Source organism: Engraulis encrasicolus, chromosome 3, assembly GCF_034702125.1.
Source record: "Engraulis encrasicolus isolate BLACKSEA-1 chromosome 3, IST_EnEncr_1.0, whole genome shotgun sequence".
NCBI lineage: Eukaryota > Metazoa > Chordata > Actinopteri > Clupeiformes > Engraulidae > Engraulis > Engraulis encrasicolus.
This window is the reverse complement of record NC_085859.1, coordinates 38751376-38766023: the sequence shown is the minus strand read 5'-3', so window position 1 is coordinate 38766023 and position 14648 is coordinate 38751376. Positions and strand designations below refer to the sequence as shown.

The following is a 14648-nucleotide window of genomic DNA, read 5'->3' as shown; positions in this document are numbered from 1 at the left end:
CCTATTCATAAATTGCGCAGTGAATCATTGAGAGAAACATAGCGAATGGCACCAACTCGAAGGCAATTTTGTTTCCTAAGGATTGTGTTGCAATTAGGCTAGCTGCTTATCATAGATCGAGGTCAAAAAAGACACAGAAGCAGTCGATGGCAGGACTTGTTTAAACTCCCCTGAATCAGGTGCATTGAAGCCACTGGACTGAACACAGTGGATGAAACGTGGACGTCTCGATGACCGTGGCGGGGAACAGATAAGGTGAGCTTTCCCGTTTGTTGAACGCGATGTGAGAGTTTAATGTTATAGCAGATTAATGTTAAAACGTGGCTAAAGAAATAAACACGCATTATTCAGCTTTATTTGATCTAAGTGATACGACGCGCCTGCCATAATAAAGGCTTAATTATAGGCTAACTTCTGGTGTAGTGCATGATGCGGCAGTGTAGCCTACTACAGCCCCGGCCTGCCCTAGTTCTAGTGAATGAAATTTCAGCAACCTCGGTGTTCCGTGAACTGCATCCCACGAATGATGGGAATTTTGGTTGGGATAACCTGGCCTTTGTCGGGCGATGCTACATCATTTGTACTCGAGCATAATGACAAATGATCATGACAAATAGCCTAATAATCTAGTTGATGTGCGTGTTTGGGGAAGAAATGCGTCAACACAAGTAGGGCTATGGTCAAATCATCCAGTGCTACCCCCAGTGCTTGTTTGTCAAAGTTAGTGACACTGACCATCATCGGAAAACCACATGGAGATCTTTGAACCGGGATTTTGCCCAGTTACACTGATATTGGAGTGCGTATTCACTGAAAGATTCTCTCTGCCGTTACAGAATCAAGCAACTTATGGATGGTGTTTCTTTGTCCATGTTGTAGTTTTAGCCTCATATCCCACGGAGAATATCTCTCTAGGCCTATGCAATGAATATAAGAATGAATATAACATTTCTCTACAATGTATCGTAAATGATGAATATATTGGTATAATAATACATATTAGGGAGAATATGTGACGTCTCACCTCAACTATAATAAAGGTGGCACCTATTGCACCTATTGTCTATGTGACCATGATACTGGGGACTGCAGCAACACATTGGCGTTTCATCTGCCTCATCATACAGCACTAATGTGGAAACCAGCCAACAGTTCTACATAAAAACGTTTAAAGGCCAACTTCCGATAAAACTCAGTTTTACTCACTCCTTTCGAAGATCGGACGGTCACCCCAAGTTAAACTCACTTGCAAGGCTCTCATAGCGGTGCGTCAACTCTCCTGGCTGTGTTTCCCGGTGTTTCCCAATTTACATCAATAATGCAGAGAAACGAGCGAATCACGAAAGCCTTTCTGTGTTTCGTCACGTCGAAAGAAGGCGTTGCCCACAAAGGTTTATATCGACCCATTTATCTAAAAACATGTCGAGTAATTTTTTTCTGCTTGTTTTCAAAACAAGCAACGTCTGGTGGTCCGAAACATAGCTTAGCTTAGCTATCAGCTGGTTGCTACTCTCAGGTACACACACAGCACAAAGCCTCATACATAAAGCCTGCTCACTCCGGTTGCTCCGTGCCTACAGCTCGCCTAGGGGTCGCTGTCGAAAGAGCACAGCCCTGAATGGAGCCTGCACGCCTCCGTTGGCGCCCCTATAGTGCAGTACCACCCGGAGAAGTGGCGACTCTGTTTCCCATTACATTCTCTCCCAAGGCTGGAGGACTGAGCCAATCAGAGACGCGTTTCTTTGAGAGCAGGAGGAGTGAGCCAATCAGAGACGCATTTCCACGAGAAACACGGAACACTCTCTCGTTTCTCCACAAGCCACCTTGCCAGCTTGCAAAAACGTCTTGAAACAAAGCAACCAGAACGTTTTTTAAAACAGGACCAACGCGTAACACATTCAATAACAATTGGGAACACGGCAATATTAATTAAATTACGTTGAGAGGCGATCTTTAAGTCCAGGTGGTCAGCATCATAGGCCTACTGAGTGGGGAAGTGTCAGTGCAACAATGTGCCCAAGGTAGCAGCTTCTCCATCCTCCATCCTAAGTTGACAAGACCTCTCCATAGATGCGTATAAGATCACCAAAGGTTTTCACATGTAGCTGTTATATTTTGTAGGAAGCAAAGAAGAGGCTTTGCTTGAAAAGTTCAAAACTTAAATCAAACGTGATAAACATTGCATGGCAGGCAGCATCAGCAGCATCCTCCTCTTCCTCCTCATCCCTATAGGTTCCTGTACCACCCCTATGCCCCCAGTATGCCACCTAGTGGCGTAGAATGCAACAGTGGCATCATCACTGCAGCACAGTGTAAAATGTGCATTTCAAACATCTTGAAGTATCAGATTACATATGTTTACTCATCAATATTTCAGTATACTCATCTTAACCTGACTCTTGCCCTCTGGTATGCTGTTCAAGGAATGGAACGCCCTGGCGTGTAGTTGCTGAACGCAGCCAGATGATGAAAATCAGGTTATATACATCTTCCGTTCAACTTCAAATGTAGGTAATAATTTCACACGTAATCAGACACTTTGGGTCCGACTGACACAGATTTTAAACAACTTAGTGTGCCTGTTCAGTGGCAAGGTAGAAAACCAGAATTGTATTAGAACAAATCTGGCACTAATGTTCACTGTGAAGAAAGTTTTAATTAAGAGGGTAGGACATTATGCAATCATCCTTGATTATGTCAGTCAATTGAAGTCACAATGAGATGCTTTTGATGTTATTTGAAAGCTCTTTTCTGGCTCAAAATACACAAACAACTTGGAACGCAGTTATCCGAGTAAGATCTCAAAATATAGAAGGATATTAAAAAGCTTCCATTTAAAAATGGCCAATATGCCCAAACATAGCCTGCAGTGTCTTAAACAACCTCTGGAAATGAGTGGTAGTAGTAGTAATAGAGAAGTATTGGAGGAGATTGCCACACCTGGGGTATATTTCTCGAAAGCATAGTTGTTAGCAGTTAGCAACTTGGGTAGTTGCCAATGGGAAATTGCATTGCAACCAACAAAGTAGCTACCATAGTTAGCAACTACACTTTCTAGAAATGACCCCTGACATGTTAACCCACCTGACACTGTACCCAATGTAACATCAGCATTAGCATTTTGGGTGGAGTTTCAGGTGGGGTAATTATGTCACACACACACACACACACACACACACGCACGCACGCACGCACGCACGCACGCACGCACGCACGCACGCACGCACACACACACACACACCAGCAGCTGTGACTGATAATAGAAAAGGTACAAGAGTGGGTCATCATGTACCAGATCTGTGTGGCACAAAGGGAATAGCAGCCACATACGGTAGTCCACATTGCACAGTCCAGAGAAAAGCCGGGGTCGCAGTGAAGGATTCACACTATGTGGACACACACACACACACACACACACACACACACACACACACACACACAACAATGTAGAAGATCTTGATAAGGTTGCCTGGTGATGGTGTAAAAAAACAAGACTACCTCGCTCTGTTTAATCAGTCACTGAGTGCAGTTATTAACCCAGATACTGTAATTCAGTCTCAACCAAGGAAGTCTCAACCAAGGAAGAGTGCAGATCGTCACCAAAAATGGTTTGTGAAAGTGTTTGTTTTGCTGCAAGTGTATATATACAAATAATACCAGTGCCATTTAGTGTTTTTGAGGATCAGCGTGTGATTTTCAGTTTGAGTAGAGGCTTAAATGGTCATAATCCCTCTGTTGAGCAGCAAAAAGCCAAATCCTTTGTCTGAATGCTAAACCCATATTAGACTGAAAGCATTAATCTATGAATAGGCCTTTATAGATATTGAGGGCTTTTAGCTATGCATTGAACGTTCTGTCATTTTCGCTGGCATGCCTTTTCTTTCCACATGCGTTATGATGAGCAGAGAGATTAAACTACTAGGGGAGATGATTGATGTATTAAATAAGTGCATGAATTTACATAAAATGATGCTTGAATGCAGGTAGACTAAATGCAGGTGGACTACTTTACATAGACCGTGGGGGGATAGGGCGTAGCCTGGGCAAAAAGCCGACTGTCGACTCCGTCAATCAGTCTGGCAAAAGCCATGAGGAATCCGTCTCCGTGGAGGGTGGGAGATGGTCTGATCTTACGCTGCAATTTAAATTAATTGGAGTTCCGAACTGAAATTAAAAGCCATTCTGTGCTTTATTAGCATGCCTGTTATGATAAAGCGTCACAAAAGCATACAAATAACAAAACAAAAGTGTGAATATACAGTAGTTACTTTAACCAATCAGTAACGGACTTCGCGGGTGAGTTCTGCGTCACTCAACTGTTTGCTGATTGGCTAAACACGGAGAGAACCGATCTCGAGGCTTTTGCCAGACGATGTGCGGAGCCAAAATCTTTGGGTGGAGTTACATAGGATGGCGTAGCCAGGCTAGATAGGGGGTGTATATAAGTTACTTTTTAAAAATGTCCCCTTTTCTTCTTTTTGGATTTTGAAACTATACCTATAACTTTTTTGTTTGTTTTGTTTGTTTTTCAAGTGTAAAATGGACATTCTTCCCATGTCATATTAGCCTGGGCATTGCATACAATGATTATAAGAGGAAATCCAAGTTAAACAAAGGCATCCAAAACATGTCATCATGCTTTAGTATGGCGTGTACACTATACTCTCTGACAGCAATAAAGACTGCAAATGCCTCAAGAAACCAACGCCACACAGGGGAAATGCTACACTAGTGATATTTGAGAACCACTTATCAAAGATCTGTTAGAGTGAATTTAGACCTTGTAATTTCAGTTCTGTCTTATTGTATTTTTCAGAGGAAGACCATTCAGCTTGGTCAAGCGGATCAAAAAGTGCCATTTCCAAGGCTGTCAGAGAACCCAGTGACCTGGCAATGGGACAGAGAAAGTAGCGTGGCGGTGGATTGGCTTTCACCTCCTGATACTCGAGTTTCAATACATGGCCTCAGGAATGGATACCTCTCCCCTACGCGGAGCAAGAAAGAACGGGAGTGAAGATATACATGTACACAAGACATGGGAAATGGATAACTTCTCCCTGCTATGCGATGAGAAAGACACTCGTGAAGAATGTGCGCAACACCGATTTTTGAGAGGATTTGACATTCTGGGTCGTTGGTGAAGCCACCACTAGTCTTCACAATTGTCAGAGATGACTTGAGTGGAGAGATATGTGTTCTAGTTGGAGGCAAAATATAACACTTTGCTTACATTTGAGTATGATGGACATAATGAGGGGAAAATCATGGTGTGGTCTATTCTAAGGATACAGCGCTACTTCAGACGGAAGCCTTTGCGTTTCTTTATCTTCTTACTGGTTTACCTCGTGGCCGGGAGCCTTTATTACGCACACACTGGCTTTTTTAGCAATACAGCGGCTGATGTCCACAAACTGGTGTCTGAAAGGAGCATGGGTGGTCCATCCTCTTCCGAGGTGAAGCTTTTTAGAACTACCAAAGGATCGACTCTTTGGCATAGGCCTTCCTGGATTATAGTGAATAAGCAGGAGGATCAAAAACAGGGTGACCACAAAAGAGGCAAAATTACCAGCACAAGTCAAGGGGAGAATAATAAGAGGAACAAATATGTGGATGATGAACAAGGTGAGTGTTTTCTTCCCCCACTGAACTGCTGCTGGGGTAATTGTTATTAATTATGATTAAAATGAATTAATGAATGAATGAATTGCCTACTGCAATAAGTTGGTATGGTTGGCTACAGCATCAAAGGACCGGTGGTCTATTTTCAACATTATTGTCTCAACCGGCTTTAGAATGGCCGTCTACTGGTCATATCTGTTCTTAAAATCATTCTAAACATTTGTTTTCAAAAGTATGCATCTCACTAAGTGGTTGGGGGTGTTCACTGGCATTCCCTAACACATTTGAAAGATAAATAAGTCTTCTGTTATGTTTTATTTGGCATTTTATGAATGACATAATTTTTTTTATTTTTTTTTTTTACAAAATGCTACATAAAACACGACAGAAACCTGCTACATAAAACATGACAGAAGCCATGTTTCGCTACAAAAATTGTTATGTAATGACACTGAATACCCCTAAACACTTTGGGAGTTACACATTCTTGAAAACAAAAAGTGCCAAGATGTCCTCTTGCTGTTGTCTCCCAACCCCAACTGCACCAGATTCTCATCATCAACTTAGACGCAAGCATTTAAGTTAGCTGCGCTTAGAATCTTTGTTTGGAATGGTGTGTGTTCACGCCCTATTTACAACGGTAATCAGCCAATCACAATCAACAACCAGATCGCACAGTGTTTAGATTTGGGCTTTTATCACAGTCTCTATTACTACTTTATTCCGTTTTTTTTTGTAATGCTATTCTGTTTGCATTTGCATTGTAACTGCTATCAGTTGATATTATTTTATTGATGTGTTGACAACAGAAAACAGAAAACATATAATTTTAGAGTGGCCTATCGTGTACTCTGGTAAGGTGACCTCTTTCATTCATTCCACAGCAAAATACATTGGCTGCTACATTGATGACGTGCGGAACAGGGCTCTGAGAGGAATTACGTTTTTTGACTACAAAAGGATGACTGTCTTCCGTTGCCAGGACAACTGTGCAGAGAGGTAAGGTGAAGTTAAACATACAGTAGTTTTAATACTTAAGTTTGAATAAAATAGTCAAATTACAGTAGAAATAGCCGAGCACAAAACTGTTGGTAGCACTCGATAGCAGTATGATGTGTGATGAGAATATGAAAGGGCCATTTAGCAATTTTTATATATACACCTTCAACACTATCACACTTCAGGGGATGAATATATACAGTACTTTAAAACCTTTCCTGTAATTGTCTCTTTTATTTAAAAAACATGTGATATGTACTTTATATGCTTATGTAGTACTATATTCACATTTTTAATCATTTTAATAGTGGTAGAAGTAATCCTTCAAACTTTTGTTTTTCGTTTCGCCTGGTTGATTGACACCTTTGGGTGCCCTGCCTGGGCAGGTGTAGAATGAAGGGTCATGTGAAATAGGCCACGGCTTCTTCCTGTTACCCAAATGCCTGATAAAGATCTAGGGTGATTGAAGCGTTGTTGGTTTTAATTAAATAAAGTTCATTTGGCAGTGACCTACCTTCTTCAAACATTTACCACTTTCACATGAGTCAATTGAAGACGAATACTGATGGAGTGGGTTTGCTCTAGAGGTAGAATAGAACACTAGAAAGGCAGCAACAATGTCTGACTGCAGTGCACCGTAAAACCTGTGGTGGAGACTAGAGAATTTCAAGTAGATAGTTGTTCTTGGGCCAAATGTGAAAAATCTGAGCTCACTGTCCGGGTGCTTCAATAGCCAGATAATTCATGTGGCTGGTTAAAATATAACCCCCAGTACCAAGGGGGCAAAACCTTTGGTCCCCTGTTAGAAAGTTGAAGATGCAGAGGAACTTCATCTTTCAGAACCTAAATCAGCAATTATTTAATGGCTTTACCAGAATAAGTTTGAGGTTTTGGAATGGCCCAGAGTTCAGTCTTGAATCCCAGAACATTTGTTTGGTTAAGCCTATCTAAGGAGGACTGTGCCAGAGACACTTACAGGAGGAGACAAAACACTTAAGAAAGCATCCATAGATGAACAGGAGAAAGAGAAAATCGTCATCTCAACAAGTTCTATTTTTCATCTGTAATCTCAACATTTTTTTGGACACATTGGATTATACATACAATAATTCTAATTGTAGGGTTGCGAAAATCTGGGATTTTTCAAAGCTTGAAACTTTCCATGGGAATTCACAGGAATAAGCTAGGAAGCTATGGTCCTGTACAGGGCTCTAAATTCACTTTTTCATCAACAGCCAAAATGGCTAGTAGATGTCAATTTTACTAACCAAACACACACTCCCTAATGGGTCAATGTGGCTAGTAGGCTGGCCTTTTCTACCAACCAAACTGAAGTTTCACCAGCATTTGACCGGTTGGCTGGTGTTAATTTAGAGTCATGGTCCTGTATATGATTGTCCTTGTTGTTCAAAACATTTGTTAACACAGCAGTCCCACTTCCACACTGATCCTGTTCTCACGCGATGCTGTGTGCTGTAGGGGCTACTGGTACGCTGGTTTGGAGTTTGGAGCAGAGTGCTACTGTGGTCAGAAAATTCAAGCACCCAGTGTTTCAGAGAGTGAGTGCAATATGGAGTGCAAAGGAGAGAAGACTGATCTTTGTGGGGGTGCCAACAGACTATCCATATACCGCATGGAACTCAGCCAGGAGTCAGCGCGCCGCCGTGAGTAGTGGAGAGATGCACTCACATACAGTACATGTCAATAATTCCCTTACGAAAATCGACCATGGTAAACAGGGCCGTAACCAGACATTTTCAAAAATACAGAGGTCAAATACTGTGTGCTGTACTGCATACTGTAGCCTACATTTAGAAGGCTTCAAACACTTCAGTCAAACTCTTCAGTTTGTTTTCATTAATCACTGCCTTGAGGATAAATGGGTGTGGCGTACACAGACTGAATTTATCATTGTTGATCATATCGATTTTCATCATAGATAAATTTAACATTACTGAGAAAAAAACACAGAGGACATGACCTCTGGTAAACCATGGTTTTCATGGTCTTTTTTTAGCATGGTTCGGCACGGTTTCTTTTTTACTGTGGTTCAATCATGGTTTGACTGCTGCTTTTTTATCCAACGCACTTCAGCCATGGATGGAGGTATAGGGAGAGGTGAGGGTGGGATTCAAACCTACAACTCTGTAATCTTCAGTCCAACTCCCTAACCATTACACCACAGCTGCGAACAAGTTTTCATGTTTTTTTGGTGTATGCCAGTGTGAACAAATGCACCAACTGATGTTCACTCAAGCACTATTACTCTATGAAGGCCACAAAACAACATCTTTGCTAATAGTGTGGAAAAACATAGAGAGTGGTCCTGGCCATGCCACATTTCCTAACGGGACATCTGGTGTTCTATGGCCCACCTATACCTATTATGCTGCCTCGTCGAAATTAGCTACCTTGATTTTCATTCTGTGGAGACGTTTCAATAACTAGCCAATAAAATATTGATTGTTTATTTTATTTTGGCTACAATTTTAAAACGAGCAGCGCGTCTCGTCCGTGCCTTTAGACTTTTCCGGAGAAGTTTCTAATAATAGCCAACTATTAGCTAATAACTTGCCTATAGAATAGGCCTATTGACTGTTTAGGCTATTTTATTTAGTAGGCTACTATTTTAAAACGAGCAGCGTGTCTCGTCCGCGCCTTTAGACTGTCGCGGAGAAGTTTCAACCAACTCAATATTATAGCTTATAGGCCTAGGCTATAGAAACGAACACAGCTCCTTTGAAAAAAATCTGCAAATATTTCAATCCACGCTGAACGCGTCTGTTCCCAGGACATGACACGAGTCATAATCTAGCCTAAATGATAGAGCTTTTGCTTCGCATTTGGTAGGTCTGCACGTTTCGGGCTGGCATACATGCCACTTAAGAGAAATCTGATGCAACCTCGGTGTGGCAATTAAATTGCTTGCATTTTCTTAAACAGAGACAGCCTGTCTGACACAGGTGTTAGGAGAAGTGAAACGCAATGAGAGAAAGCCTGGCCTAGGTCAGATTTTCTTAAATCAGTTGGGTTGATTATTAATACGTTTTATTAGATTATTAGAACAAGTTTGATGCGGGGTAATTTTGCGCAAGGAAATGGAGAGGGTGTGCGCTAAAAATGACCCAGTGGGGTTGTGCAATGCATCTCTCTCACCAGCGTCTGTGGCACGGATGTTTCCCTGTTCTGCAAACCTTACACCTATTATGCCTACTTAGCGTTGCGTTGTTGCAGTTGATATTTCACATGTTCAAGATCAGCTGTTCGGTAGCTCAGCTCGATGGGCAATGAGCCGCAGAAGTCGCAGCGTGGAGGTGCGCATGCGTGCGCATGCTCAGTAGCTAAAAGGAGCTCATCTCGACAGGGATCTCATATCGACAGGACACCGGCTTCACAGCCTGCACAACAACTAAGCTTGTCTTGTGTCTTCTGTATTTATTTTTTTCAGATGGAAGCGCCATCTTTAAAGGATGTTTCCGTCAACCACATAATGCAACAAAGGCACTACCAATCAGTGCATCAATCAGCAATATATCTGTAGATAAATGTGTTGACATGTGCACAGAGAAGGTAAGTTAGTATGACATTAATACATACAGATCTAATTACGTATTACCTTACAAGCTGGGAGGGTTTGTGGGATCATGATATTGCCCCAAAGTAGGAAATGAATGAATGAAGTGACTGAAGGGTCAGACTACAATATTGAATCGCAACAAAAACACAAAACAAAAAATAAACTCAAAAAAACAGAGGAATGGAAATGTAATCAGTTGGAAAATGTAGGCAAAAAAACCCAAGCCAAGCAAATATGATAGAGAGAGAGGGGAAATAAGACAAGGCACTGAGAATACTTAGATTTAATAGTATCATTTTACTTGACAGCCCCCTTCACCCCCCTTGATTTAATGATTGAGTTTCACCTAGCTGCTAGCTGGAACCAGAATATCCAATTTCATATGCAACCTTGAAGGTAGAATTTGCAAAGCCAGACTCAGAGCATGAGCTGGAAGTACAGTACGTACATTGGAAAGGCAAAACTCAACCATTTAACTCAAGTGGAGGTGTAAAGTGAGCTTTTTTACAGAAACAGTGCGGTATGCCTTTAAAGGTACACTGTGTAATATTTTTAGTAGCTTATTTCCAGAATTCAAGTTGATCATTCACAAATGTTACCTTTTCCATGAATACTTACCACCACCATCAAATTGTAAGTATTCATTATGACCGGGAAAATTGCACTTTTCATACATGAAAAGGGGGATCTTCTCCATGGTCCAACATTTTCAATTTCCAGAAATAGAAATTTTTAGGTGCAAAACTTACTGCTCTTTTGTCATACTAGTAAATATTAGTTCATTACTTTGTAACTATTCATGAAAATATCATATTTGGCATAGTAAGCAACACAGTTTCAATGAGCAGCATAGTTGCAATACCTACTCTGGCCACCATCCTACACAGTGCACCTTTAAGCCTTTGTTTATGTGTTCATGAAGGAGCTTCCTCTGGCTGCACTGTCAGCACAGCGCTGCTACTGTGGCTTCCCCACTACTCTATTCAACCTACACGACCGCGAAGACGAGAGCCAGTGCATGCAGCACTGCAACGGGGAAGAATTTGAAACCTGTGGAAATGATCAATTCTTTGTGGTGTACCAAACCCAGGTCCAAGGTGAGCTTTAAAAACATCAGTAACACTTTATTTTAGTGTTACATCTATTAGCACTAATACATACAATGTTAATGCCTGTATAAGTAACTTGTAAGGCATGTACTAAGGAAAAGTTAAGGCCAACTAGGTCCTTACTAAGGTTAAATTGGTAATAAATCCCTTATTGTGCATGAACAAGACATTTGCGAATAAATGCATATCAAATGTTTGATTTTGCTTAGTTACATGCCTTACAAGTTACTTATACAGGCACATTGTATGTATTAGTGCTAATAGACATTAGTGCTAAACATCAATTCTGATAGCATTGCACTTGCATTTAAAAGACAGTATGGCAAGGGTGACACCTTGGGTAATACCATGAACAGAGAGGGAAAGGAATAGCTTTGGGTCACATTGATAAACATCTGAGGGAAACAAAACTAGAATGCAGAGGCAAGCAAGACTATTTATATGACTTGGAGTAGGATAGGACAATATGGGTATTCATTTCAAATGTCCTGATATATTATTGAATATAGCCTGTGTGTCGTAATGGGATCAACTTGTGTAACTGTATTTAATGTCTTCTTTTCCAGACCATCGCTGCATGGATCGAAGGTTCCTTCAGACTCGTTCTAAGACATTTGTAGCCCTAGCGAGTTTCCCTGGCGCAGGAAATACCTGGGTGCGTCACCTCATCGAGTTGGCAACAGGGTATTACACAGGAAGCTATTACTTTGACGGGTCTTTGTATAACAAAGGTAAGTTAGTTAATAGACTGCGTACACATTTCCATACATTCTGTAGAATTTATGGTAAGTTGCTAAATGCTGTGTCTTATATTGTATGTTTTGTGTACTGTAGGTTTCAAAGGGGAGCGTGACCACTGGCACAGGGGCAGAACGATCTGCATAAAAACCCATGAGAGTGGCAAGAAGGAGATAGACGCGTTTGACAGGAGTATTCTTCTCATTCGTAACCCCTACAAGGCCTTGATGGCTGAATTCAACCGCAAATATGGTGGACATATCGGGTTTGCCTCCCAAGCACACTGGAAGGGTAAAGGTCAGCACACCTGTTTGTTTGTTTGTTTGTTTGTTTGTTTGTTTGTTTGTTTGTTTGTTTGTTTGTTTGTTTGTTTGTTTGCTAGCAGTAAAACAGCATCTTTGCTGAGAGTTTGAAAAATCTAAGAAATATGTACCAAGGTGGTGGTGCCTAAGCTTTGCTGAACATCTAATGAGAAAATAACTTTCTACATGTGTGGGAAGTTTTAAGTTTGAGTCCCCATTGTACCTGACCCATTAAGTGCCCTTGAGCAAGATCCTTCACATTTTCTCCTGGTGGCAAGTTGACACCCTGTGCTATACAAATACATTATAGTCCATATCATAACATTATTTGTTCTATTGACAAATGGTATAACTGAATGGTATAATATGAATGGTATAACTCAGCAAGTACTTTGGTAGTAATAACCTGGCTAGTTATACTCTACAAAATATGACCATTCAAATAATTATTGTACTTCTGTATTTCACAGAATGGCCAGAATTTGTGAACAATTATGCACCTTGGTGGGCCTCCCATACACTTGACTGGCTGAATTTGGGGAAGAGTGTGCACGTGGTCCACTTTGAAGCATTGAAGAGGGACCTTTTTGCTGAACTGAAAACACTTGTGATGTTCTTGGGTCTGGAGGTGTCCGAGGACAGGCTACTTTGTGTGGAGGGTCAGAAAGACGGCAACTTCAAGCGGTCAGGCTTGAGGAAACTCGAGTACAATCCCTACACTCCTGAGATGCAAACCGTTATCAACAACCTCATCAAGACAGTTGACTTTGCTCTGAAGAAAAGGAATATGACGGGTGTTCCAGCAGAGTACAGACCAAGATAATTACACTTTTCCTTGTTCTTTCAACTGTTGTTTATTCCCCAACCACTATGAACAGTATTGTTTTGCATACCTGGTTTCACGGAATGGAGAAACAGGATGTACTGTATATCACTGATTCTTGAAAGTTTGGCAAAAACATGTCCCAATCATAAAAGAGCTCATTTTTGTTGAAAATCGATTACATTTTCATGAATAATGAAAAAATCAGCCGATCAAGGGGTCTGTTACACATGTGTACAAACTACATTTGTTTAAGGTTTAATTATAATTTTATTATATTTCATTACTGTTCACTCTCTCCCTCCCATAAACCCTGCTGTCCTAAGCATGGACATAATCATTTCAGTTGATTAAAAATGGAAAAACCTCCCTGATGGAGTTGAATAATGTTGCCATTGCATGGAAGAGCATATTGAAATAATTCTACAGAACAACAAACGGTGAGTTTAGAACCACATTTTATTTTTTACTTTTTGTTTTATTATTTTCTGATTGTTCGAATTGCGTTCCACTGTCAGATATTTTTTCAAGGCAATAATAAATTCAGCTCTGCATAAGATCATCTGCTTTACTGAGGACCTCCTTTCAAACCTTCAGCTCTACTGTATGCTTCACCATCACTGATGCTCCTACGGTATAAGTTTGGCATTTTCTTTTGTTAATTGGTTTGACACTGCTACTGTCACAAGCATAACATGTCAACACTATTGTATGAAAATATTACATTACTGCTTCATAACATTAACATAAAATCGGGAAGAGGTATGAAGAAGTGCCCGAAAAAATGGCTAATGTGACTACACAGCATATTGCGTAAAAGAATAGATTTTAATCACTTCCGTCAGGTGTCACCACAGTCAGGTTTTGTGTCTGATGGTGGCGACAATAGCCTGGTTCCTACCAGACCTCTGTGTGTGCCTGGGTGGCCTGTATTGGCAAATCTCTCAGCCAGAAAGCAGTCTTGAGTGTCTCAAATGATGTGGCCTGTAATGGCATATAACAGTAGAAAAAAAGGAGTGGAGGCATTACAAATAGTTTAAGTATTTTTGTAGGCCTACTACACTGGACTAACCCTTTAACAAATTGCAGATATTCAATCTATAACCAGCAGAGGGAGCCAGCAGAGGGAAAATGTGATCGCCCGCTTGCTAATCCAACTGTCAGTCAGAGATGGATTGTGCACAAATTCACATGCATAGATTCTTCACCAGAAAGTTGTATATCTGGGTGTGGCCCATCAATCTGATTCCTCTGTTACCTCTGTGCCATTCAATTGGGAAAATAAGTTTTTAAAGAACTTGTATGGTGAAGAGTCAAGTCTTGCAGTCAATTGTTTCAATGAGGGGCATCAATCAGTAGGCCTACAAGGGAATTCTTCAGGGATGGAATGGATTTTGAAATGAGGCACAGGGACAAATGAACTTTAATTGGCTTAATCCAAGATGTGTATAGGAGAGAAAGTACATATATATTTTAAAGTC

General features: G+C 40.9%; 1 protein-coding gene across 1 annotated transcript; it reads left to right on the top strand.

Moving 5' to 3' along the window:
• Positions 1-4854: 4854 nt before the first annotated feature.
• wscd2 (WSC domain containing 2) lies at positions 4855-13778 on the top strand. The gene is made up of 8 exons (XM_063194486.1): positions 4855-5622; positions 6504-6618; positions 8098-8282; positions 10067-10188; positions 11118-11292; positions 11871-12035; positions 12139-12339; positions 12815-13778. The coding sequence occupies exons 1-8, from the start codon at positions 5265-5267 to the stop codon at positions 13165-13167; spliced, it is 1674 nt and encodes a 557-aa protein (XP_063050556.1). The 5' UTR covers positions 4855-5264; the 3' UTR covers positions 13168-13778.
• The last annotated feature ends 870 nt before the right edge of the window (positions 13779-14648 follow it).

Coding starts and splice junctions, on each gene's coding strand:
- wscd2 (XM_063194486.1), top strand. CDS start 5,265: ATGGTGTGGTCTATTCTAAGGATACAGCGCTACTTCAGACGGAAGCCT. Junction 6,619..8,097: donor CAGGACAACTGTGCAGAGAG/GTAAGGTGAAGT, acceptor TGTGTGCTGTAG/GGGCTACTGGTACGCTGGTT. Junction 12,036..12,138: donor CGGGTCTTTGTATAACAAAG/GTAAGTTAGTTA, acceptor TGTGTACTGTAG/GTTTCAAAGGGGAGCGTGAC.